Source organism: Electrophorus electricus, chromosome 4 (genome assembly GCF_041902795.1).
Source record: "Electrophorus electricus isolate QZ-2024a chromosome 4, ASM4190279v1, whole genome shotgun sequence".
NCBI classification, from domain to species: domain Eukaryota; kingdom Metazoa; phylum Chordata; class Actinopteri; order Gymnotiformes; family Gymnotidae; genus Electrophorus; species Electrophorus electricus.
In genome coordinates, this window is record NC_137500.1 from 6,562,915 (window position 1) to 6,586,568 (window position 23,654).

The window sequence follows — 23,654 nt, forward strand, 5'->3', positions numbered from 1 at the left end:
TGCTGACAGTCCCATGTATGTGCTGCCATAGCGCCTGTGCTATGTCTTTCCATAAGTCCGTCTAGCTCTGCCAGGAAAGCACAGTGTATGCAGTCTGAACACAATCCTCCCTTCACTCTACCTATGAGAGCACCCAGAAAGAGAGGAAGCTTGTATAGTGGGTGCACCACACTACAGAGCTTCAGAGTCTGAAAGAAGAGCAGTTTGGCACCAGAACTTTCCCAACTCCAGATGATTCAGTGACTCATGTAAACTAGATAAGTGTTGTATGTATTCGGGTCTTTTTTGGCTCCGGTCTCAAGCTGCTGGATGGGACGCATTTGCTGGAGTGAAAACAGAAACAATCTTAACCATATTATACCACAAAATTTAAGAGCTTTACATGAAAGCCATAGAAGGCTGGAATACTTTGCCGTTATGACGAATAAATGAAACTGGCATAATAAAGCATGCTTCAAGTGGAAACGACGTGACGGGTGCCAGCAGCCTACCGTTAACTGGTGCAGGACAAGGTCCAGGAGCGGGGCGATTCTGTTACTGTAGAAAACGTAGCAGCAGTTGGTGGAGCAGTGGGAGCAGGCCAGGTAATACACATTCACAGCAGTACACAGAGACCTGAAATACACACACACACACACACACACACACAGGGTTTGGAAAGGCCAACCATGTGTGGTGTTTTGCCTCCCTATTAGAGATAAGGATTTGAGCAGTAGAGGCAGCCCTCAATTTAACAAGGATACTTCCACTTTTTCACTTCACACACAGCTAATCGGATGATTTAATCTTAACGTGGTGAGGTTATCAAAGGAAACGGACACTGCGGAGGGTGTGAACATTACACGCACAACACAAGCTGCCTAGCAACACAAAGTGGCATTTCCCGGCGTAACCTCCCAGCCCCCTGCCCATACATCACCCGCCCCCCTCCAGACAAAGCCAATATGCTCCCCCTCCAACCAGCTTAACAAGAGAGACCAGGGAAGCAGACTGCTCAATCTGTCCATCAGTTCCACTTCTGTCTCACGCCCACTGTCCACTTCCCCTCCCTCTAGGCTTCTCTCCGTCCTGCCCCATTCTCCCCGGTCAGCGTCTGCGCCTCTACCTCGGCGTGCAGAGATAAGGGGCTAGCCGTCAGCGCCTGTGGGCCATGCAGCAGGCAGCCAGTCCTCTGCTGCACACACTGGCCTCGTAGAAGATTAATGCTACTGATAAGTGGCCAGTCTCTGCGCTCCGACTACACCAGTGCCTCCACCTACCCCACTCTCGCCTTTCATCAGTTAATATTTTCTGACAACTGTATATTTTAACCCAGAGCGGAGTGGCGGGGCCCTATCTGTGGTGCGGGCGAAAGGAATCCGACGATGCTGGTTTAAAGTAGGCCGTGTTTATTCTCAGCCGTAAACATTTTGATATCGGCCGCAACCGTCTCCATCTGCTCGCCGTTTTCGGCCAAACCATATTGGCGCGCGCGTCGGGGAGCGGCGCGGCGCTACGTACGGCTTGGCCTGTCGATGCCTTCCTGCGCACCGCCGCGTGAACACGGGCGCGTTCGGCGGGAAGACGAGGAAGCTAGCAGCGCCGGCACCGTCGTGGCTGCGCAGGAGTTTCGGGCACGCAGCACAGCCCGGCCGCGGGAACCTGCCTCGACACGGACCCCCTGGGACCGGTTCCGAGCCCGCCGACCCTCGCGCTCGCCCAACGGCTCAACTGCGGCTCGTTATGACAAATCGGGTGCGCCTATTAATGTGTGCTGTTATCAATCAACAAATTTTCACCTCCGGCGAACCAATGGCAAACGTTCCAGACACAGTAACGAGAGAGAGAGAGAGAGAGAGAGAGAGAGAGAGAGAGAGAGATCTGGTTCAATTTATGTGCAATGCTTAAAAATCACTTGCTCGGTGAGCCCGTGGAACATTGATTGGCAAGAACCTGGCCAGGATAGGGTTTCCTCCGCACTGATAGAAGGCTATCTGTAGAGGAGTGAAACGGAGCCGTGGGGACAGGAGTGGAGGAGGGAGGATGGTTATGGGTGAGTGGAGTGATACTGCAGGCTCTGTTCAGTAAACGGGGGAGCGAAACGCGAGATCCTCTCCGAACTGTGCACTCTGGGCAGCCGACCAGGACTGCCTGTGACTCACTGATTTTCCACTGGAAAAAAAAAAAAAGGCCCCGATTGTGGACGTCGACTTCAGATCGACTAACTCCAAAACGTAAAATTTCAACTTGAGCGGGCAGAGTGAGTCGGTGCACCTGTAAGATCATGCACTTTGGGAGAAGCCTCCGGGCACGATCAGATCCGTACTTCAGGTAAGGATCACTTTGGCCCCTTCACACAGAATTTGAGGTATCCATATTGTTTCTAGGCTGTATTTTAAGGGAGGCAGGGGTGTCAAATGACCAGGCTGGGATTGAATGACAGGCTTCCGAGTGTCAGGGTTCACCATAGGTTCTCAAGTATAAACACTGGATTGAAAGCTTAAACTGAAGATTAAAACCATTAGTGGTTGATCTGGCACTGACAGAAAGCTTTGAAAACAGCACAAATGACCCTCTTTTCAGATATCTGCCTTTCAAGTAACTGAGTGCACATACTTTTTTTTTTTTTTTACCATTTATAAACAGATGCTAAACTGAGGGATTTGCATAAACTCGCTGTTTGAAAAAACTATTTTATGCCATACAATTGTAACCAAAATAAAAAATAAAGTGAGAAGACCCTTCATGCAAAGACAGTACCTCTTAAGGTTCATCTTGGTCTAATGGCAAGTATTACATAGGATTGGCACACTAAAATGCATGCAAAATGCATGATGAACCCGATATAGGTATGTGTTCTCAAGAAGCCGGACGAGCAGGTTATCTGATACCTACAGGAACGCAGCAGGATCTGGCCAGAGAGTGGGACAGCAGCCCCCAGGTGGCTCGCACGGTTAAGCAGTAGATTAAAGAGCACACGAATCATTTCTTGACTCTAATCTTATTAAAGTCCAAAACAGCTGTCGACTGGCCAAATCCCAGCACTAACCCCCTGGAGACAGCGCCGGCCCCTCAACTTGTGACAAATAAGCAAAGAGCAATGTTCAGACCCTGTAGGAACACCACTATGCAGATTTAATACCCTTTAGCAGTCTTTAGTAGCACAAAATAAAACTGCACAGCACAGTGTATTAAAACCAAACCAATTCAGCCTTGAAGGGCCAGTCAGGAACTTCCAAATTAGCACCTCGGCCACGGCAGTGTTGGGGACTGAGGCACAGCAGACATTTTAGTGGGAGGGGTGTGGTGTTTTAGTTGTTGAGGTCGTCACTGATTGGAGCTCCAAGATGAACCTGACTGGTTCTGACAGAGAATCCTGACAATAAACCCCCCCCAATACTTGCAGCTGTCACCGTCTTGCTCATTGATATCATCCTACTCCTGTTAACTAAAGGCGGCTGTAATTCGGAGCTTTATCAGCTGCCCCTGCGCTAATTGAGCTTGATTAGCATGACACCCAACACCAGGCTTGCAGAGTAGCTCTTGGGGCCCCTTGGCCCCGATGATGATTTTCAGGGGCCTCAATGTGGTCGTGCCGTCGTGCCCCTGGGGGGGGGGGGGGGGGGGGGGGGGGTCGCTGGATGCAGGAGTGAGCCTCGTGGGCCAGTTGGGTGCAGGGGCTGTCTCCACGCAGGAGAACGGCGACAGCGGTGTCTACTCCACCAATCCGCCACCAGGCTGGGGCCAGCACCAACCAAGACAACAGGCGCATTGTTAATCTGGCCATAATGAAGCCTTATCTCGTAGACATAGGACTGCGTTCCAGAGGTAGCCTACGCTGTCGGAGCAGAGGAAACAGGAGGGACTGGAGAGTGTGAGTGAGCGAGAGACAGACAGACAGAGCGAGAGAGAGACAGAGAGAGAGAGAGAGATGGAGAGAGATAAAGAGGAAGAGATAAACAAAGCAGGGTTGGGACACAGAGATGCAGATAATAAGCACTGTAATCTCTTCACCTACTCTAACCAGCTTAACCTTAGACACCTGAGCAGACTGGCCATCCGATTAGACCACCGGCACAAACATGGAGGCCTGCTTAAGGTAGGGATGGCCACTCCCACCACTGCACCTTTGCACAGACGTCCGGCCCCTGGGGCGTGCTCCACAGCATGGGTGGCCTGCTCACCGGAGGGCACTGAACTGACCTTCGGGTCCAGGTAAACCTCCTTTAACCCACACAGAAATCTACAGGGTATCCCAGGGTTAAGAGGCAGACAGCTGAAAAAGAAAGAAAGGAAATGCAAAAACAGAAGGGAGGCGTGAAAACTCACTCGACCCACACCGTTTAGCCCACATGTCAAGTAGCCATTTAAAATATGTGGCAGCTTTAGAAGCTAAAAGGGGCGTGGAGAAACGCAAACACCCTTCCACGCCAGGAGAAAACACGGCAGGTATGTTTTGGGGCAGGGGAAGCAGAGATGTAGATGTGGCGGATAAAGCAGCAGCAGCAGCAACGCGCAAAGATCTTTTTTTCTGCATCTCCTTGTAACTGGGTTATCAACCAGGAAATAGCCTGACCTGGGCCAGGGCTCACGTTCCCCCCCCCCCAATCGCCTTCTCTCCTATATGCCCACTCGGGCTTGACGCGCGCGGAGCGCAGAAACGGGAATGGCTCCCGAGCCTGGCTTCGGCAGGGTCCCTTAGAAAGGAAGTGGGGAAGGAGAGAAAAAGCAGCCGGAGCCAAAGAGAAAAGGTGCAGAGCAAATCCTTCGCCGGGCGCATGTCAAACAAGCCTTTCTTTCACTGCGGTCCAAATGACATTTAATTTGATTCTGCCGCTGATCTTTTCTGATATCGCAAACGCTTCCAAGACGTCCATTCCGCCCGGCAGGCCACGGACGGCTAGGCATTAGCCAGGGCATACGTCCCGGGTGAGCTGTCACGCAGCTCACACACACACACACACACACACACACACACACACACACACACCCTAAAATGAAACCTCTTGGAGAGCGTTTGTTAGAAGCTTTCATTGGGAACATTTAGTCATCGAGTGTCATGGAGGTGACGTGATGGCAGCCCCGTGCCAGGATGCTGGGACATGGCACCGGCCGACCTGCGTGTCCCCCGCTCTACACGAAAGGACTGAACGCCATCGTGAAAATTCCTAAAAGCCATTGTGAAAATCATTGAGAAGTGAGCCCCTTCCATCGGTCTGTGTGTGTGTGCACATGTATCATACTCAATTCTCTGAATGAGCAGTCGGTGTGCTGACAGCAGCCTGTTCCTGAGCCTAATTCACTGCTTGCTCTCCCCCCCACCTGCTTCTTCATTAGTGACCCCTACTGGGAGACAGGAGGATACACTTTCATGCCCTCACAGACACATTCCCAGCCCAGACACACCTCCAAGTGCTGCCAAACAGTCTTCATCCCAAGGGGGGGTGAGAGAGAAAGACAAAAAAAAACACTTTATAGCTTAATCTATGTGCTCTGCAGCGTCTGCTCTCTGGGGATCTGCTCTGTGGCTGAGAGAACTGGATACACATAAGGCAGAGATCCCATTTACAGCTCAAAGAGACACATATTAGCAGTACTCCATTCTGAAATTAGAACGTTTAGTGAAGTTATATATCTTTAAACGGCAAACAAAACATCATTTTTTAAAAGGGGGAGAAATGTAGCATGTATTTAAGATTTTAGAGATCAACCCCATCTTGCTGAAAAGGTGCAAGGATAAACAAGTCTGATAAACATGTGCTGGTAAATCAGTGTTATGACAAACTTGTACAAGTAAATCTCTGCATCAAGAGGTGGAGGAGTGACTGCTTCACGTGTGCTTTTATGTTCCCGTCTTGTACGGCTGTGGCAGGAAGCGTGCAGGTTAACATCCTGGTAGTTGCGGGCAGCTCCTCGGCAACTCGCTGGCCCTGCTCCTCGCGCGTACGGAACGACGCTCCTGCTCCAGACATCCGACCCCCATTTCCTCCCCAGCCACCCAGCCCTCTGCTCCGAGCCACAGCGGCGCGCGCAGGGACATTAACGGAGCCTCGCGCTGGAATTAGCCCATTAATGTAATGCTAACAAGATGGAATTCTCCTCCCTGGGGCGTAATATTCCAGCAGCATCTGCACGCTTGTTCTTTTTTGTAAATCACTCAGCTTATCTGAAAGGATGCGATCGATATGCCAGCATTACAGTAAACAGATAAACTAGTGCTACCGCGGGGAGGGGGGTTAGTGTCTCGGCTAAGTTCCATTACGGAGCAGAGATGAGGGAGGGTGATAGCACATCTCCGCTTAGCTCATGTCATGTTCCGTTCAGCAGAGAACGGTGCTGCATCTTGCCCTTGATTTTACAGGCAAAGTCTATGGAACAATGGACAAAATATGAAAGCTTAAAATAGCCTGCAGTCCTCATGAGAAGGCCAGTTCACAAAGGGACAGGACAACAAACCAGAACAGAACAGCAATGAGGGGAAGAAACAGCCATTTAACACTTTCTCTGCAGCAGCCATTCAGAGACAGAGGCCAGGCCGCGCTAATGGCACCAAGGCTGTTTGGCTTTATAGCTCCCAGGACCCTTGCCCAGGTCTTTGGGGAGCAGGGACACAGAGGATTAATGCAAGACTGCAAAGGTTATCAGAGGTTCAGCACCTTCTAACCTCAGGATGAGGGGGGTGTGGGGAGAGAGAGAGAGAGAGAGAGCGCCAGTCAGACTGCGCACGAGTGTAAATGAGGTGGGGAAGGGTCCCCAGTGATCACACAGCCAGCCCTAATCTTTGCTCCAGCACTTGTAGAGGAAGCAGAAACATGTGATGTGAGAGGCGGTCCTCGGGTCCATCTCAGTATACTACCTGCCACCTATACACGCAGTACGGCAGCCACTCAGGCAGACGAAAGGAGGACGACGCACACGGCAGACTACAAACCGAATCTCATGAAGTAATAACACCGTGATGGGGCTTCTGTGAACACTGTAGCAGACTTTGCAGGAACGACATTCGGAGAGTGTTAAGGAACTCCGCCTCTCGACACCGTGGACGTTGGATTGGCCTTGTTCCCCGACGCGGCAGAGATTGATGTGTTTAACAAGCTGAGACAGGGAAGTGACTCAGTCACGCAGGAGCCGAGGAGCAGGATGTGCTTTAATCCTGCACGAGGGCCACTTCAGCGTTTGATTGCAACAGAGAGAAAAAGACAGACGCGCCTCAGTGATCTGCGCGTTCTTGTGAGTGCGCCAAGCGGCAGAGAATGCCGAGAACATGGGAAGTGTTCGGCTGACAATGCCAGTGCAATACGCACATGCACACACAAGCACAGATAAAAAAACAAAAAAACAAAAACAAAAAACAACAACATATGCAAACCCACCCGGCCTCCCCATCAGAAACACAGGCCCATAACGCGCAAAACAGCTCTACCCCCCTCAAAAACTTTACTCAAGTTCATAAAAATCTATAAATCCATTACAGTCTTAAACTTCCTTTCAAATTTTCTGAAAATTAATGACTGATTAAGAGCAAGAGAGAAAGGGTGAGAGTCGGGTGGTGGGGGAAATCAATAAACACTAGATGGCCTGTAAAAGCATTATAAATATAAGTAGCATTCCTCCATTAGGAGAGATTTGGAAAAAAGTTAATGCTAATGAGCGCGCGAGAGGCCATTCGAGTCCATTAAGCGCCCGCTCTGGTGGAAGCGGGGCTCTCGCTGAGGTTATCTAGTGGCCAGGCCCACAAACGCCACAGCCACTATTCAAACCCCACTCCAATTTCCCAGCGACGCGCTGGACAAATGTGCCTTTTGTAAGCAAGCAAAGGAGAAATGGATGACTTGAATGAGGTCCTTTTTTATTTTCTAAACAAGGCGTGTTCTTATTCATTAGGCATTTTTAAGTCTTTATGGCATGGAAGGGTACTAGAACGTGAGGAACTGTCTGAACGGTTAAGGTGGAGTCATTCTGGGAGTGGAATACGACCACCGACCGCTGCCTGGGAGACGAGAGTTGATCTGGGTTATGAAGAAGACTACAAGGGATTCGGTCTAAACTAAACTAAACGTGTGGCATCTGTTAAGGGCACGGAGACCTTTGCACTACGCATTTCCCCTCGTGTAAACATGAGGTTTGTTGACTATATCAAAATCAGACAGGAAATCAAAGAATAAAATATATCTGGCAATACTGACTTGAATACGGCCCCGTCCGGTTGTGAAGTGCAACAATACCAAAAGTCATTCAGCTGAGGGTGTAAACGTGTGATAAAACAGTGATACGTCAAAACATACTGAAAGAGGAGGAATACGGTCAACAGGTAGTGGTCTGTTCTGCTGGGGCCAGCGAGCGTGTGTGTGGAGAGAGAGAGAGAGAGAGAGAGAGAGAGAGAGACTGCAGGACGGCCGATACTCACCTGAGTGGAATGCGTGGGACGGCTGTAGGAGTGGAGGCTACCATGACAACCTGCAAGATCTGTTCCAGGGCAGACAGACCCCCTCCCACCTGGAAGGCTACCTGATCTGCATTATTCTGCGGGGGGGGAAGAGAGAGAGAGAGAGAGAGAGAGACAGAGAGTCAGTCATGAACACGCCAGTAGAGCCGAGCAGGTCGGGGTGTCGCGTTGCGCTCACAGAGGAGGGATCCACTCGTCCATTCCCCACCTCCCATTTTCCGAAGGGGACAGAGAGTGAAATCTGAAACAAAGTGATCCCCAAAGAATTCCTGGTAAATCTCAAAAGTGCACAACCCTTCCCGGCCTGCCCACCCACACCACCCCCCCGAGCCACCAAACCCTGACACAGGACAACAAATCCACAGGCCCGCACGCAACCCAGGGTGGTCTGCCCCGGCAAACCAGAGCTTAGGGAATAGGAGCATATGCAGGCGGGAAAATACAGCACGTAAAAAAAATAACGCACTCTCAAACCAAAGTAAAGACAAAATACATACATAACGTCGAGCTGAGATTAAATGAAAAAGTACAAAGCTTGTTTCAAATGCAACGTGCAGTCGTTGTTATCATAGATAACAGCCATAAAACTTTTAAGAGGGGGTCAACCAAACTGTGCCTGAAACTCATATGGTGTGGCTGAGTGTCCTTGACTAAAAGAGGACATAAACCAGTCATTTAACTGACGTGCTTTTCAAATCAAACTGTTTACAGACGTGACATTTTTACTTGCATCATAAAATTCCTTCAAGTTCAAAGTGGGACCCCTTTAAGTGAGTCATGCATTTTAAGACAAAGATCCCCAGATCTGCTGGGCTTTGAGCTGAGGAAGGAAATGTCTCACAAACTGGCAGTGGCCCCACATACCCTCACTCTCCTTAAAAAAAAAAAACAGAACAAAAAAAAACAAAAACAACAAACAAAAAAACCCCCCAACAAAACACAAAACACACCTCAGTATGATACGCAAAAGCAACTGTCCGGGGAAGGGAAAATATTTATCATCTTTGACCCGATTGCAGAACGTAAGAAGTTTTCGTCCGCCAGCCCCAGCGTTGAGCGCGACGAGGGCGGGGTCTTTTAGCGACTGCACAGCAGGTCCCTCCCACTTCTTAATGAGGTCAGCTCGTCCTGCGCCGAGTGACGGCGCCTGCGGTCAGGCACTTCGTTATTTTTTTATTTTTTTTGTTCGCGGGACGGCGCGGCCGCCAACAAGCCCGGACATATTGAGCGCTGAACATTGGAAGTGCTTTGCAAAATTACACATAAGCTCCTCTCCTGTCAATCAGGAGCGCCGCCAAAGAGCAGTTCCTGAAGATCCGGTGGCAAAAGAAGAGTGAACCCTGGCAGGGTTAAGAGATTGGAACAGGCACGTTGTCAGGCGGAGGTGCTGAGAGGCTGCGCTGGGCCCGGGGGGGGGGGGTCAGGGATTAGGGAGAGTTCAGCGGCGGCTCCATCAGGCAGAGACTCCCCACGCTGCTCCGAGCCCGCCTCGCTGCTCCGACAGCACGTCGCTGGGTGTCTGTGCCGGAGGAAAGGGACAGTCCTCTCCTGGTGGCCTGCTTAGGTGGGGACTATGCGGTCCTGGTATCCGCTCGGAGAGCTTAGCCTCACAGTGCCTACCCTGGGCTTGCTGACAGACACACGCATGAAGAGCTCTACCTACACAACCTGAAGGAGCCCCCTCAGGCAGGACTTGAAAAAAGAAAGAAGGCAAAGAGTAAAAATTAGTTTAACATTACACATCATACAAGCTGAAAAATCCCATTTCATGCTATATTTAGAAAAATGCCAGATCCTGACAGCTCTGCGTAAACTCTGATTACAAGAAAACACAAAGGGGAATGTGGACCTGCACTTCATTACATCACCCCAAATCACATTCTGCAGTGTAAAGCATGATCTAAGGCCTCTAGGAGATGTGTGCCATACTCATATGCCTACTGTTCCCAAATGTTGCCTTCACTCGCCTACAAAAGGGTCGCTCTCAAAACATCTGGATTCGATAGCCCTTATTAAATATATAAAACAACAAGCCATGCTACCAAAACAACCTGAATGTTTATTTGTGGCCAATATGTCACCACCATTTTCTGAAAAGCAGGTATGAGGTGTTAACGTTATATTTTGGTCTAAACAACAAGTAATCCTTTTTTTCCCCTCTTCCTAATAATTTCTCACAAGTTGTCTGCCAAAAATGTGGTTTTAAGTTAAGTTTTAAGCTTTTGTATATTTAGCAAAACTGGTTTCATTCAGCTCCAAAGCTAATAATTCGACATGGTAGCCAATTGCGCTCCATAACAACAGTGGCTCCCGGCTTGTGCAAAGGCATGAAGCTCTCCCAGCTGGGCTGTCCTGTCCTGTCCAGACAATGAGCTGTACGCGAGGCTCGTGAGTGACGCGCAACGCTCCGGCTGATCCCCGACTCTACGGCGGAGATGAGCTGCCCAATTTAGCTCACACGCACCCATTCCTGCCAGACACTCCAGTGCCAAAATAATATGATGAGAGGCTCCGTTTCACAAACAGTGGCCCTGGACAAAAGACTTGAAGACAGATGAGAGGGCCACCCCCCAAGGGTGTCTGAATTATATTGCTTGGAAACCTTATCCAATTATTATCCTGTGTCCACTTTAGCCCAGGCTAATCAGAGGGCCAGGCAGCTGCTCCTCGCCTTGGTCGGGATGGAGGGGCCGGCGATGGCCTGAGTCGTGGGCTAAAAGGCAGGGTGGGTTGGCCACGTCTGGGCGCTCGCCTCCTAGACCTCAGTCTAATTAGCCTCCATAAAGGCAGCGTGAGGGGAGGGTGCCCCAAACGCCACACCCATCTCCGTACAACAACAGATGGAGAACAACCGGCTGAAGGCGGGACGTGGCGCTCTGCCCAGGCACCTCAGAGCCATCCGTCTTTGGGCAAGCAGGGCGAGAAGGTAAACAGAAACATTTTACAGTGACTGCTATAAATGAATGAAAGGACAGACACACGCAGTCAACGTTTCAACCTCAGACAGAAATATTGAAATAAATACACACGCAGAGTAAACAAGAGTCCACATTTATTGTAGCCGCCTGGGCCGAAATCAGAGGGAAAGGGGACAAATTGTAAACCACAACAAGAGCTCTGCAGTCAACAGAGAAAACGTTTGTATGTTTACAGGGCTTAATGGCACAGAGTCGAGTATACAGTAGAGGATGATTTGTGGCGGTTCATCTCACATGAGAAACAGTTGGAAGTTGGGTTTATGTAAGAAAAAGGAACACCATTCATTAGTGACACGCCAGGCACAAAATCAAAGGAACCACAGCAACCACAGGACGGTGCATTCAGAGTAAAGAAAGTCTCAGAAGTCAGCTGGACTGTTTGCATTTTCCTGTTAAATTTGGCGACAGGTTACAAACTTTAGCCACAGTACACATAGAACTTTACGCAGGAAGCCACAATCTAAATTGCTAACCAAAATATTACACGCAGAAAGTGTTAACCTCTAACCTCATGTTTTCTCATGCTGCATTTCCACACAAATTTGATCAATCATATATTTTTATTTTTTGCTTAATATTTAAAAGATGCGAAACTTTAGTATCTGATACCTCATGAGAAAGACCTTGGCAAAAAATGGCATTTCTATCCATCGTGACTCTTGTTAGAATGCTTATCTGCCAACTCCAACATACACCTGAAGGGGAGAAACTGGACTCTACTAACGCACTTAAACACAGTCAAGTGGAACAAAAGATTTAGCCCTGGAATTAGGGCTAGAAAATGACCTTACTGACAGCACGCTGTGAGAGAATGCCATAACTACGTCCAGTGTCTCACTCCGCATAATCCCTTCTGGCTCAGCTTGCCATTCAGGCTGGATACGGAGAAAGAACTCCCGCCCGGAACACACAACTCTCCCACACTCGAACCCTGCTCTCCCACTATTACTGTTAAAGGATCTTTACAGTGTAAAATATTTGTGTAATTTGATTCAGGTTAGCTGGTGAATTAAAACCCCCACGGCGGGGGGTGTTTCCAAGGATCTATTATTCAGAGGACTTGCCACCTAGTGGACAATAGAGAGCACTTCACCTTAGTCAGCTCACTTTGAAAATACTTATCAAACAGCAGCGGCCATGTCAAAATCCATCAGCGGCTAATTTTCCCTTTCAAATTCCACTGAGGTTTTCGGGCTCAGTCAATGTAAATCAGGCCCTCACAGTGCTGGGTCATCTGCCCTGGGCCTTCGAGGCCAGGCCAGGACAAGCCCCCACAGAACCCCTCTCCCCAACCTGGGGCCTCTTGATCAGGTACAGCATGCCACTAGCTGGCCACCAAGGGGAGCCAGCTCCTGACAGCTGGCAAATGAAAATGTAAACAGTGGCTGGAGTCTGCAGCCCAATGCCTCCGCTGTGTTCCTGACAGTCCCTGAAGTGTCATAAACGTACTTCGTCTCTGCCGGCCCTTTATTTGAAAGCAGTGACAAACATTCACTGGCAGAATGTAAATATGTGAGCTCATTGCACCAAGGTAAGGACTGGAATGTTGAGGAATAAGGGACTCTCCAGAATACTCTTAAAACAACAGCAACAGGGGGGGAATGCGCTTCGATCCGTCACTTCCCCGCCGAGACGAAAAGAAACCCAGTTTGACACAAAATAAACCATTAGCTGCCTCGGAGGGAGAGGCGGCCCTGGGTCGGAGTCCACGTCCAAGCAGAGGTAGCATGGGGTGGGGGTCAGGGTCGTGTGCTGTTCAAGGAATCAGCGGAGAAAGTGGAGACTGAATCAGATATGGTGACTGAGAAAAAAACAAATCTGTAGGTGATTCCGTGACACGAGAGATGCTTGTTAGGTCAAATAATCTAAACGCTCCCAACGCGGACTGAGCTGGTGGGAGTGGGCGGGGGGTGGGGGAGACGGATATTTATTTGACTTTGTCCAGGGATTAGAGGAGAAAGTGCATAAGCAGGCTGGTTCACACACTAGTCCAGCGACAGTGCCCTGGCCCTGGGCTGCGCAACGCGCCGCGCCTGCCTCAGCTGGTGCCGGAGGAATCCGCACTTTGACGGACAGCTCAAATGAAGTCCAGATACTACAGTGAGAGAGACCCCCATCCCCACAAGGAAAAGCTTGAAGAACTGACATTTCCTCAAGCACTTCACTTTTCCGCTGACTTAGGAAAACAGCAACAGAGGAATCTTCAAAGGCACGTCTCAGTGGAAAACTCCAGAACCAGTTGGTACGGGAGAGACCACAAGACCTCTGGGATAGCACAAGAGAATATTCTTGTACTCAAGAGGGTATCTGCAATCTTGAAAGGCTTCAAACAAAATAACAGTGGGCCTGGGAAGAAAGTTGAATATAAAAGTTTTTAATTATGTCTGACAGTAGACCTGGTTACAGGGTGGTGTTATTTCCTTACAAACCTTTAACATGATTTTGAACACATGAAACTTAAATGGTATATAAGGCCGCTGTCAAATATACGGCACAGTTGTTTGCCATCACTGACTACTTTCCATTTTTAAAATCCTGTGAACTCTAGATTACTCCAATTATAACATTTTAATATATATATATATATATTTTTTAAAGTATTTATTTAGAAAGAAGGTAACTGTGTTCTCTCCTTCATTTTTTGGTCATGACTGGGCTGCACCCACCTGCATTAGTGCTGCACTACCAAGCTGAGATAAACCCTCTCTCCATTAGATCTGCCCAGCCTAGTGACTGGGTTTCACCCCAGTCCATTAACTCTGCTTTACCAGGCGGGGCTCCGCCCCCTTTCCATTAGTTCTGTTATTCCATGCTTGGCCCCACCCCCCCTGTCCTTAAGATCGGCTTTAGGAGGCTGGGCTCCACCCCCGTTCCATTAGCTGAATTTTACCAGCCAGGGCTCCACCCCTGTTCCATTAGCTCTGCTTTACTAGAGTGGGCTTCCACCCAGCGGAGCCCTCCTGTTCCTCTGGAGAAATCCCTTTAACCATTAACATCCTGTATCCCCTCGCTCCAGCCAGAGCAGAGACACCATCAACAGTCCATCCTCCTACCCACGCATGAACCAGACTTTATCAAGAAGCGTGTTCGCAGAAGAGAGATCCATCAATCCATCCTGCTATTGGTCAGCACACAGTCTTTGGTAATAGACTGAGTCTTGGCTGACTAAAGGACCATATAACCTAATACCTTTGTAAATATTAAACATTATTGCATTTGAAGACAGTAAAACTCTTTTTTTTTTTTTAGGCAGCTCAAGCTGTTATGGGGTAAACATGCAAATATGCAGAAATCTCAAAAGGATCTGATCTAACAGAAAAAAAAAAATCCTGTACACAGTTGATACGTTTAGCGAAGAGAAATTCTGAAACAGGTAGCTTGGAGCAGAGAGCAAGAAGCCTCTGGCACTAGGCGCTGGGCGTCTTTCAGAGCCAAGGACTACATCTCCCAGTGCTTCCCTGCCTTTACTCTTTTCAGTCATTCTGATTCAATTTACTTTGTCAAAACCAACAAGTTATTGCATGAAGCCACAATGTAGACCAGCAGGCAGGAAAGGCCAGACAAACACTGGAAGCGCACTCGGCCACCTAATGAATGGGTAGCTGCTCGATTAATAACATCTGCCACAACGAAAACACGCAACTAATCTGGGCCTCGTTACCAAATAACCAAGGGCAAAGACTTGGGGAGGGAACGTGATACTCCGCGCAGACTGCGAGACAGGGCGGACTCCTGCCAAAGCTGTGCGCTTCAGGGGAGTCTGTGCACGCAGAAGCCAGGAGGCTTATGGCCCCCTCAAATCCCCTCCTCCCCACAGACCACAGGCAAGACCTAGGACAAGAATACCCTCAAAGAACTGTGGTGGACCAACCGAATAGAACAGACAGTGTGACACTTCTCCCAGAAAGATGCGCAATGTCTCATTTGGAAATGCTTAAATGTGAATGAGCCGCCTCAGTGTTCGCGCACACAGAGACTCACAGAAAACAGCAACACACAGACACAGCCCTGTTCACTACATGAGCTTAATTCCGGAAGATCAAGTGAAGGAGGAAGGACCAAACAGCCTTATAGCCTGTTTTCACTCAGGTACAAGCAGATTCGCTTATTCAATCTTTGAGAATAATTCTGATACACATAAAAGTACCTGTTTCTCCAGAATGCGGGAGATCTCACCAAGGGTCCTGTCTAAGCCGGACACTTTGTTACTGGCCCACTGGCCACTGTCCTGCCCCTGCAACTGCTTCCCCAGGTCCTTCACCAAGCGTTGCAACCTGCGCACACACACAACACACAAAAAATGGTCACCTTAAAATGCCAGGGCTTCACATACTGGGTAGTAGTAATACGTCAGTCACACACACACAGACACACACACACACGGCCTATGTCGAGTTCTGAAGTGTACAAAAAGTCTCAACTTATGGCAGTCTTAACTTGCTGTTAGGTGTGTGTGTGTGTGTGCGCACGTGTGTGTGTGTGCGGGGGGGAGGTGTTTGGTACACAAACATTTCAAAGATGCAGCAAGCCAAATACAGCAGCCCAGGTGTGGAGCTTACTTGGCCTTGTAAGGAGAATCCAGAATTTGCATCTTAGACTCCATGGATGTCTCATACTCCTTAGCCCTGAGAAGAAAGGAGACAAAGTACATTAAAAGTGCCCCGTGAGAGCAAGCAAGAGAGCAACAGTGAGAATATGAGAGAGAGACAGAGAGACGGAAAGAGCAGGAGAGGAGGACAGCTACCGTCAGCGTGAAGACATGAGAAGATAAGACGGCAGCAAGAACAAAGCAAAGGTCAGGAGGCCAATCGGTGTTTTAAACTGTTTACTTAGTCTGTCAGCCGTTCATAAAAGTAAAATCTTTTGGATAAGCTTATTTAGATAAACTTTATCTAAACTTGAAAGCAGGAGGAAATTGGTCCATTCTACATATCTATCATTTAAATGCTAAGATTGTTGGTAAACCCTACCATGTGTCTAGAACAACACCCCAGTAACTATCTAGCCATAGAGATCTACAATCAATTTTGAAGCCAGGCAATGAGACAGACATGTGTGGTCCACCAGCAGTACCGACTCCTGTCCATCCTATGGGTGGCCGATAAGACTGACCGATCAGCTCCTGACAAACCAGCTGAGGGGTGGATGGCCCTCGGCTGATAAACTCTCCGGACGACCAGACTGAAAGCTGGACCTTCTCAGAAAGCCAGGGCTGCTTCCATCTTTACCATCATATGGTTTTAAGGTCGCAAACAAATATATATATATATATATATATATATATATATATATATATATATATATACATATACATATACACACACACACACACACACACACACACACACACACACACACACACACACTACAGAAGGTTTAAAGCTAGTCTTGGATTATGAAACATTTCCAGTGCCAGTGCAAATTAATCCAAAAATAGGCTTGTTCTGTCAGCAAAAGCGCCTGCAGAGGGCTCAGTTTAAAATGAAAGAAAATGAAGCTTTGCTCTCAAATGATGAAATTGATTACATTTACCAATTCAAAAATATAAATTCTGATTTAATGTACGTCAATCCTGGGCTGATGTATTAGTGTGACTAATAGGTGATAAGTCGAGTATCTAATTACTGGCCAAGGAAGGCAACGGGTAGAAGGATCTCGGTGAGATCAAATGCCTTCAGCAGATGTTGGGTCAAGGAGGATTAAAAAGCCTTAGTTCTGATCTATAAGTGGAGAATAAATCAGCCTGGACACTGTATGAGCCGCATGCGAATTTGATAACACCTCACCTCATTGGAGGACTGGGAGACTGGGAGAAGGGCCACCCAGCCGTGCCTAGCACTTAAACAATCCCACCTGAGTGAGGAGTCTTAGCTGCAGACTCCAGAGGAAAACATTCCAGCCCGAAAGAGGTTCCAGAAGTTACGAGTTCGCCGCGACGGCTTCCAAGGAGGCAGACATTTTTAAACGGAAGTGCGAATACAGCCTGCACTACAACGCTGGAGAACATAAAATGAGTTTAAGTAAAAGCCCGCACAGGGCTTACAGTGGAAACACAGACTTCTGCTGACAACGGCAAGGCATCCAAAGCACAAGAAGTGTTTTCCGAGTCGGAAAACAGGGTGGCAAACCGAGACTCGTGCAAGGTCACGAGGGGTTTATTTCTGGCTACCCGACTGGGTGTGGAGAGGGCCGAAGCCCACCACTGCGGCGCTTTATTTACCCGGGTCTAGGAGAGGCTGGCATAAAGAACAAGACAGAGTGCTGACGGAATGCTTGAACTGTACCTGGCCCCTTCGTCATCCTCCACATTACAATATTCATCTCTGACAGCTTTACGCCCACACAGGTTAAACGGGGAGCAATCGCCGAGGCATCAATCACGATGCGTGGCAGCGCCCGTTAAATGGACCAGGCGGTTATAAATATTAGTAATCAGCAATGGAGGCGGGGCGGGGGGGGGGGGGGGGGAGGAGTTACCCGGCTACAATGCAGAACTAATAATCAATTCATCACAACCTGCCCTGCCATTCACCTCCACCCATTCTGGATGGAGATAGCAGACCTTCTAGTGCAGCCCATAAAAAGGTCCGTGCCTCCGAATGGAAAAAAAACCCAAAACAAATACACAGTATGCGTTTTAAAAAGGTGCAACGAGAATTCAGGCATTTGGCACTGGCTGTATGAGCAAGCGTTTGGCCGGCAACGACCGTAATATTTTACGCTGGGTTTGAGAGGCTTTCAGTCACACGCCTTCACTCCTGACAAGCAAAGAATTCAAACTAGATCGGTGGAAAATGTACAGAAAGGAACGAACCTGGATGCAGCTATAAATTTTACACATGCACATAAGGACGCGGATCTGGATGGTGGCGTCAGGAAACGTAGGCGGAGCCCAGTGAGGGGCGCAGGAGCGAAATGGAGCAAACCACGGCTTCTGCTGGAGCCTGTTAGCTCCTGCATGGGCAGCAGTCACGTGCGACGCCTCCCCCCCTTCCCTGCGGCTACAAGCAGAGGAAGGTTTTTGGATTCGGTGCAGCTGAACAGGGGGTCCTTTGTACGCTGCCCTCTCTTTAAAGGCAGACCCACACACTGAGGACTCTGTTCATATGCCTGGGGAAAAGACAAGCTACACCCCACGCCAAACATCCTACACAGGAGGGATGACCCTGCCAACGCACCGACATGCTGCTACCTTCACGGTGATAAGAACCATACATGGTTTTCATGCGGGGCGGGCTAAAGAACAAACCTGCGCCCAGGCCGTGCGTTTGGGGAAACGCGGTGGCGCTGGAGGCCGTCCTGCCTGGGGTACTGTGTGGGCTGCTTCCCCAGGCTGACCGGGATTCGCAACGACAACGGGCCACTTGGGAGGCCCGCGGGAAGCTCCCTGGTCTTCCCCAAACACCACACTGAGCTCCTATAAAACGCCTCGTTTCCACCCAGCGGTGCAGCCGCTAACCTCGGCGAGCCGGGGCCGTTGATTTATGAGCGGGACCTCCAGCTCTCTCTCGCTCCGCTGGGGCCCCCGGACCCTGGAAACGGGGCCGAGAGATGTTGTTTGGAGGCGAAGTGCAATCAAGTTAAACACCACTCGAAATTTGAAATAACTTGTAGGTTAGCTCTCGGTGCCCAGTTCAGTCTGTTCCCCTCCTTAGGTTTCATTAGAACTAGTTGTTCACAGAGGCCAGTAGGCAGACCAGGCCATGACAAGGCCAGCAAGCCTTACTCAGTAGGGTTGAGGAGGAAACAGAGAGCCTGCATCGGACACACCCACAACAGCTTAAGTCTCACTGACTCCTCCTCAAGAGGCCATGAGGAATAACACTCTCTGTTTGTGTGTGTGGCTCTCTGTCTAGCCCTGTCAGAGTAAAAAACACACACACACACACACACACACACACACACACACACACACACACACACACACACACACACACACACACATACACACACATACACACACATACATACACAGCAGTTGTGACAGGAAGCAAAATTTATTGTGCCCAGGTCTAGGATTTGACACCGAGACACGCAGCCTCCTATTTGTTGATTACTATTGATTTTCTTTGATACTTAATTTAAAAATCAATAGGCAGGCGAAAGAAAAACAGGCATGGTTTACACATACTTTAACATACTATTGTACACCAGAGAAGGCTTCAGTTTTGGCAGCATGGTGGCAACCAATTAGGAGAAAAGCTCTTAACAGGTGAAAGTGAGGGAGCCCTGTGGATCGATTCTCACTTTTTCCTCCCCAATCACACAAAGTGGCCATAAATTAAACTCATCAGGGTTGCTCTGCAGACAGGCGAGATGCCCGGTGCCACAACTCTCCATCTCCGCGTCACTCAAAGCTCTCGCACATACGCCATGCTGTCCTTTAACCATGTGAGTGTCTGTCAGTCATGTCAATGAAGGGGAGGAAGGGGGAGGGGCTTGGAGGGGCAGAAGGAAAGAGCGAGGGAGGGAGCGTCACCTCGAGTTCATCCGTGCACGGAGCTTCTTGGCCTTTTTCCGAGCTTTCTGCTTCTCTTCTCTGTCCCGCGGGCTCTCTGGGGTCAGAGTGCTGTCTGTCACCACGTCCACTATGTATTTCTTTAAAGACAGGTGCTCCTGTGACAGAGAATGCTGCAATTAGGAAAAACTCTCCAAATGAAATTCTGAAGATCATAAAGTGCTTGTAGGGCAACATTGGCGAAACAAGATGACGTTTTACTCCATCCTTCAGCAGCATCATTTAGAGAAACAAAACACAAACCCCACAGGAGTGAGGGTCCTGTCGAACGCCCCCGTCCTGGACAAAACTCCCATCCTGTTCCGTCACCGATCTCCCTCAGTTGAAAGCCCATGAGAGCCTCCCCACAACCGCACACTACTCCAGATTGAAAGTGCGGGTGTTGGAGGTTGTTGCTCTGGGCATGGGCGTCGCGCGCGGTAATTAGCGGGCGTCCGAGCCGCTCGACTGCGCCAGAGCTCGAGGGTCCATCGGAAGCGTTGGAATGTGCCGGGCCCCTCCGGTGACACTCATGCCGCCACGGCAAGGAAGACGGATGTAACTTGATTTGAGCGGCATGATGCGTGTGCCAGAATGCAATTATACATTGACGCTGTCATCCGGCACCTCCGAGGACCCTGTTCCGGAAGGCGAGGAGCCACAGGACAGAGCTGCTGCTTCTGCAGCACGGAAGAAACTCGGGAATGGCAGTCGGAATGTTGGACCATTCATAAAACACAAGCTGAAAGGGCGCGATATGTACAGAAGCCCTAACAGCAGCTTCAAACAGTGGAGTATTAGAAACCAGCAAAACATGCTGGTTTCCCCAGGCTGCCTTTGTGAGTCTGAGACATTACCCTAATAAAATAGCTCTGAAAGTTAAGTTACTTGAATGAAAATCCAAGTTCACAGATTTGCATTTTGCAGTAAGATTACGGTGTAAAAATGCGACAACTTTATGATTTGCCTTTCTGTTCGATTTATTGGGTCTTCTTTTCCAGCGACAGATTTGTTTCAGGAACTGTTAACTGAAGTGAGCAATTTTAACAAAAACACCAAGTGTAAATAGCCACAAAGCAAGCATCCCAGAATACCCACCCCTAATGCCCTTAATGAAGTAGACTAGAAAGACTAGTAGCGAGTGACTCCAAGACCTGCCTTAATCACTGCATGCATGAGATGTATTCCACCTCTAAGCAAACGTGTGACTGTGAATAAGTGAGTAGGGTTGTGTGTGTGTGTGTGTGTGTGTGTGTGTGTGTGTGTGTGTGTGTGTCCAGACCCCGGCATCCCCTTGGGAGCAAGAGTTGAGCTTTGCAGTCATAACCACTGGCTCCCTTTGGCCAGAGAGGCATCTGGCTAGTAATCTCTCTGAAAGGCGATCTACTTCTCTTGCCATCCGGTTAATGGGATTGTTTCTGTAACACCTCAAAGACATGCACCATCTTGAGATTATACCAGAGTGGGGTTTGGAGGGGGAGAGCCTGGAGCTGTCACAGGCTCACTGCTGGACAAAGTCATGTCCAAAAATCCATCATATACACGGCAACAAATGCTTAAAAGCAACTGATGAAATCAGCCTGAAGTGAACGGGATCAAAACGAATCTGAACGCTAAAATCAAACCAACAGTGGTTCTCTTTTTGGTCCCCAGTGATTCATAACACACCTCACTGGCAGAAAACACTATAGTGTACCTTACTTATACATACATTGGCATTTGAAGGTTATAATGATTATCTGATCAATAATAGGAACAAAACCTTCCAGTCCATGTTGACAAGGAATTGAGCTGAAAAAGCAGTGTGACGGGTGTTTTCATGCATCTTAGAGACACCCCCCCCCCCCCCCCCCCCAACACACACACACACCCCCCCAGGGGCGGATCCAGCCCGACAATGCTGTATTTGTGCAGGTAATGGGAGTCATGGGAGACTGCTCCAAACACACCCTGCCATGGCCTCCCCAGGACCCATGGGTCCTCCCACGCTCACACTGATATGACCCTGCTCTGCTCCCGTGTCACACACAGGGAGGTACAGGGTGGCTTTCTCCCTGATGTCAGGTAGACAGCTGTGTGGCTTCCAGGTTCAAGGTGAAGATATAGTGTACTGAGTGCCATGGTTATGCTCTCTCACGCATGCACGCACGCACACGCACTCTAGAAGCATCAATTCCCATTTTTTCTGTGTTGCAAGAGCTTTGACAAACTTGAACAGCTCTTTCAAGGGAAAAACAGGGCACAACTGAAGTACACCAACCACAAGGACTCTCTACTGACCTCGTGAAATGTCAGTGTCATCCCAGGAGGGTGTGTGTGTGTGTGTGTGTGTGTGTGTGTGTGTGTGTGTGTGTGTGTGTGTGTGACAGCAGCATTTTCTAGTTTAACAGGTCAGTCGTGTTTTTTGGTCAGGTGTCAAGGGTGAGCCATAAATCCAAACATCAGGCATGAGGGATCAGGAGTGTCCCGTATATTTCAGTAACACAGGACAGATGACAACCAATAAGCCTTCCCTAGCCCATCGATTCATCCCTGTTGATAATCACCTTATTTTCAATTTAATTCACCAGTCCTTAAAACGGCGAAATGTGACTAAATCCGGGGAGAGGCGGCAGCAGCGGTGGCGCTTCCCCAGGAAAACTACGCCGTGACCTCTGCACGCTGCAGCCAACCGCCTTCAGTTTAATTAAAAATCTTTCAGGACGGCAAGAGTTATGGAAGTCTCGACTGGAAAATAGTTGGCGGTCACATGAATGAAATACGGTGTGGCAGAATGGGGAGAGACATAAATATGGAAGACCGAGGGCCCTGGGTAAAACCATCCAAACAATCCTCAGGCAGAGCCGGCTTCTCCCGCTAAACAGAAAGAGGGGTGCCCAGGCCACGAGGGGCGACTGACTCAAAAGAAGGGAATCTTAGATCCAGGGTTCCTGGAGTAACGTTTTCATTACTAATTAGATCAGAGGACAGCGCTGATTAATACAGGGACAATTTTAGAGTGCCAACTTTCGGCAATAATTCTCTCCCGGTGCAGATTTCTCTCACTGTTATACATTGGGCTTCATAACTCTTGTAACGGAACTAAATCAAAGAACGGATTAGAGTAGGTTAACGCAGTAAATCAATTAAAATAACGCTGAAGCCAATTTCACGCGATACGCCATCTAATTCAGAGCCGGCTTCCTGTATCAGTCACTCCTGTTCCAGTTACCTACCAGAAGAACAGGTAGCAGGGGCTGGCCAACGACTCAGAAGAGAGGGCGACACTAAAAATGAACCCCTGAACGGGTGTGGGGGGGGGGGGGGGGACAGTTCAAACGAAGAGGTCAAAAGGTGCAGCCTTGTAGCAGCTGTCATCTAAACAGAGAGCCCCGTGCGAAACCCACCCTCATGCTGTGGAGAGAGGGGTCTACAGCGGCCTAACGAGAGGTCTGCGTGAGAGGCATGCGCACCGGCACCCGGACACGAGACTGCTGAGCTCACCCTTCTGGCATGTCACTGAACTAACGCTACCCATGTTGGTTTTGTCACGTTTATTGATCATAGAACAAACAAACAGCAGGACCCGTGTGGAAAAGGCAAGAGAGGTTAAGAGCATGCCCTGCTGTCGAATTCACAAAGCACACAAAAATTTTTATATATCAGATGTATTGGTGTGATTATACATCCAACAAGTAACATTTTGTGTGTGTGGGTGTGTGTGTGGGTGGGGGGGAGTACATTTCCTCTACCATGCCAGTGTGGGAGGGAGGAC

At 49.0% G+C, this 23,654-nt stretch overlaps 1 protein-coding gene across 9 annotated transcripts in view; it reads right to left on the reverse strand.

Annotated features, from left to right (window-relative positions):
• scaper (S-phase cyclin A-associated protein in the ER) overlaps window positions 1–23,654 on the reverse strand; it is a 70,361-nt gene that overhangs the window by 18,876 nt on the left and 27,831 nt on the right. For all 9 annotated transcript variants that reach the window (XM_081712008.1, XM_035536225.2, XM_035536220.2 and 6 more), the window contains 5 exons: window positions 19,883–20,019; window positions 15,963–16,028; window positions 15,551–15,677; window positions 8,387–8,502; window positions 492–615 (listed from right to left, as the gene is read on the reverse strand). In XM_081712008.1, coding sequence (XP_081568134.1) covers window positions 492–615; window positions 8,387–8,502; window positions 15,551–15,677; window positions 15,963–16,028; window positions 19,883–20,019 — 570 coding nt within the window. The remainder of the gene's footprint in view (window positions 1–491; window positions 616–8,386; window positions 8,503–15,550; window positions 15,678–15,962; window positions 16,029–19,882; window positions 20,020–23,654) is intronic.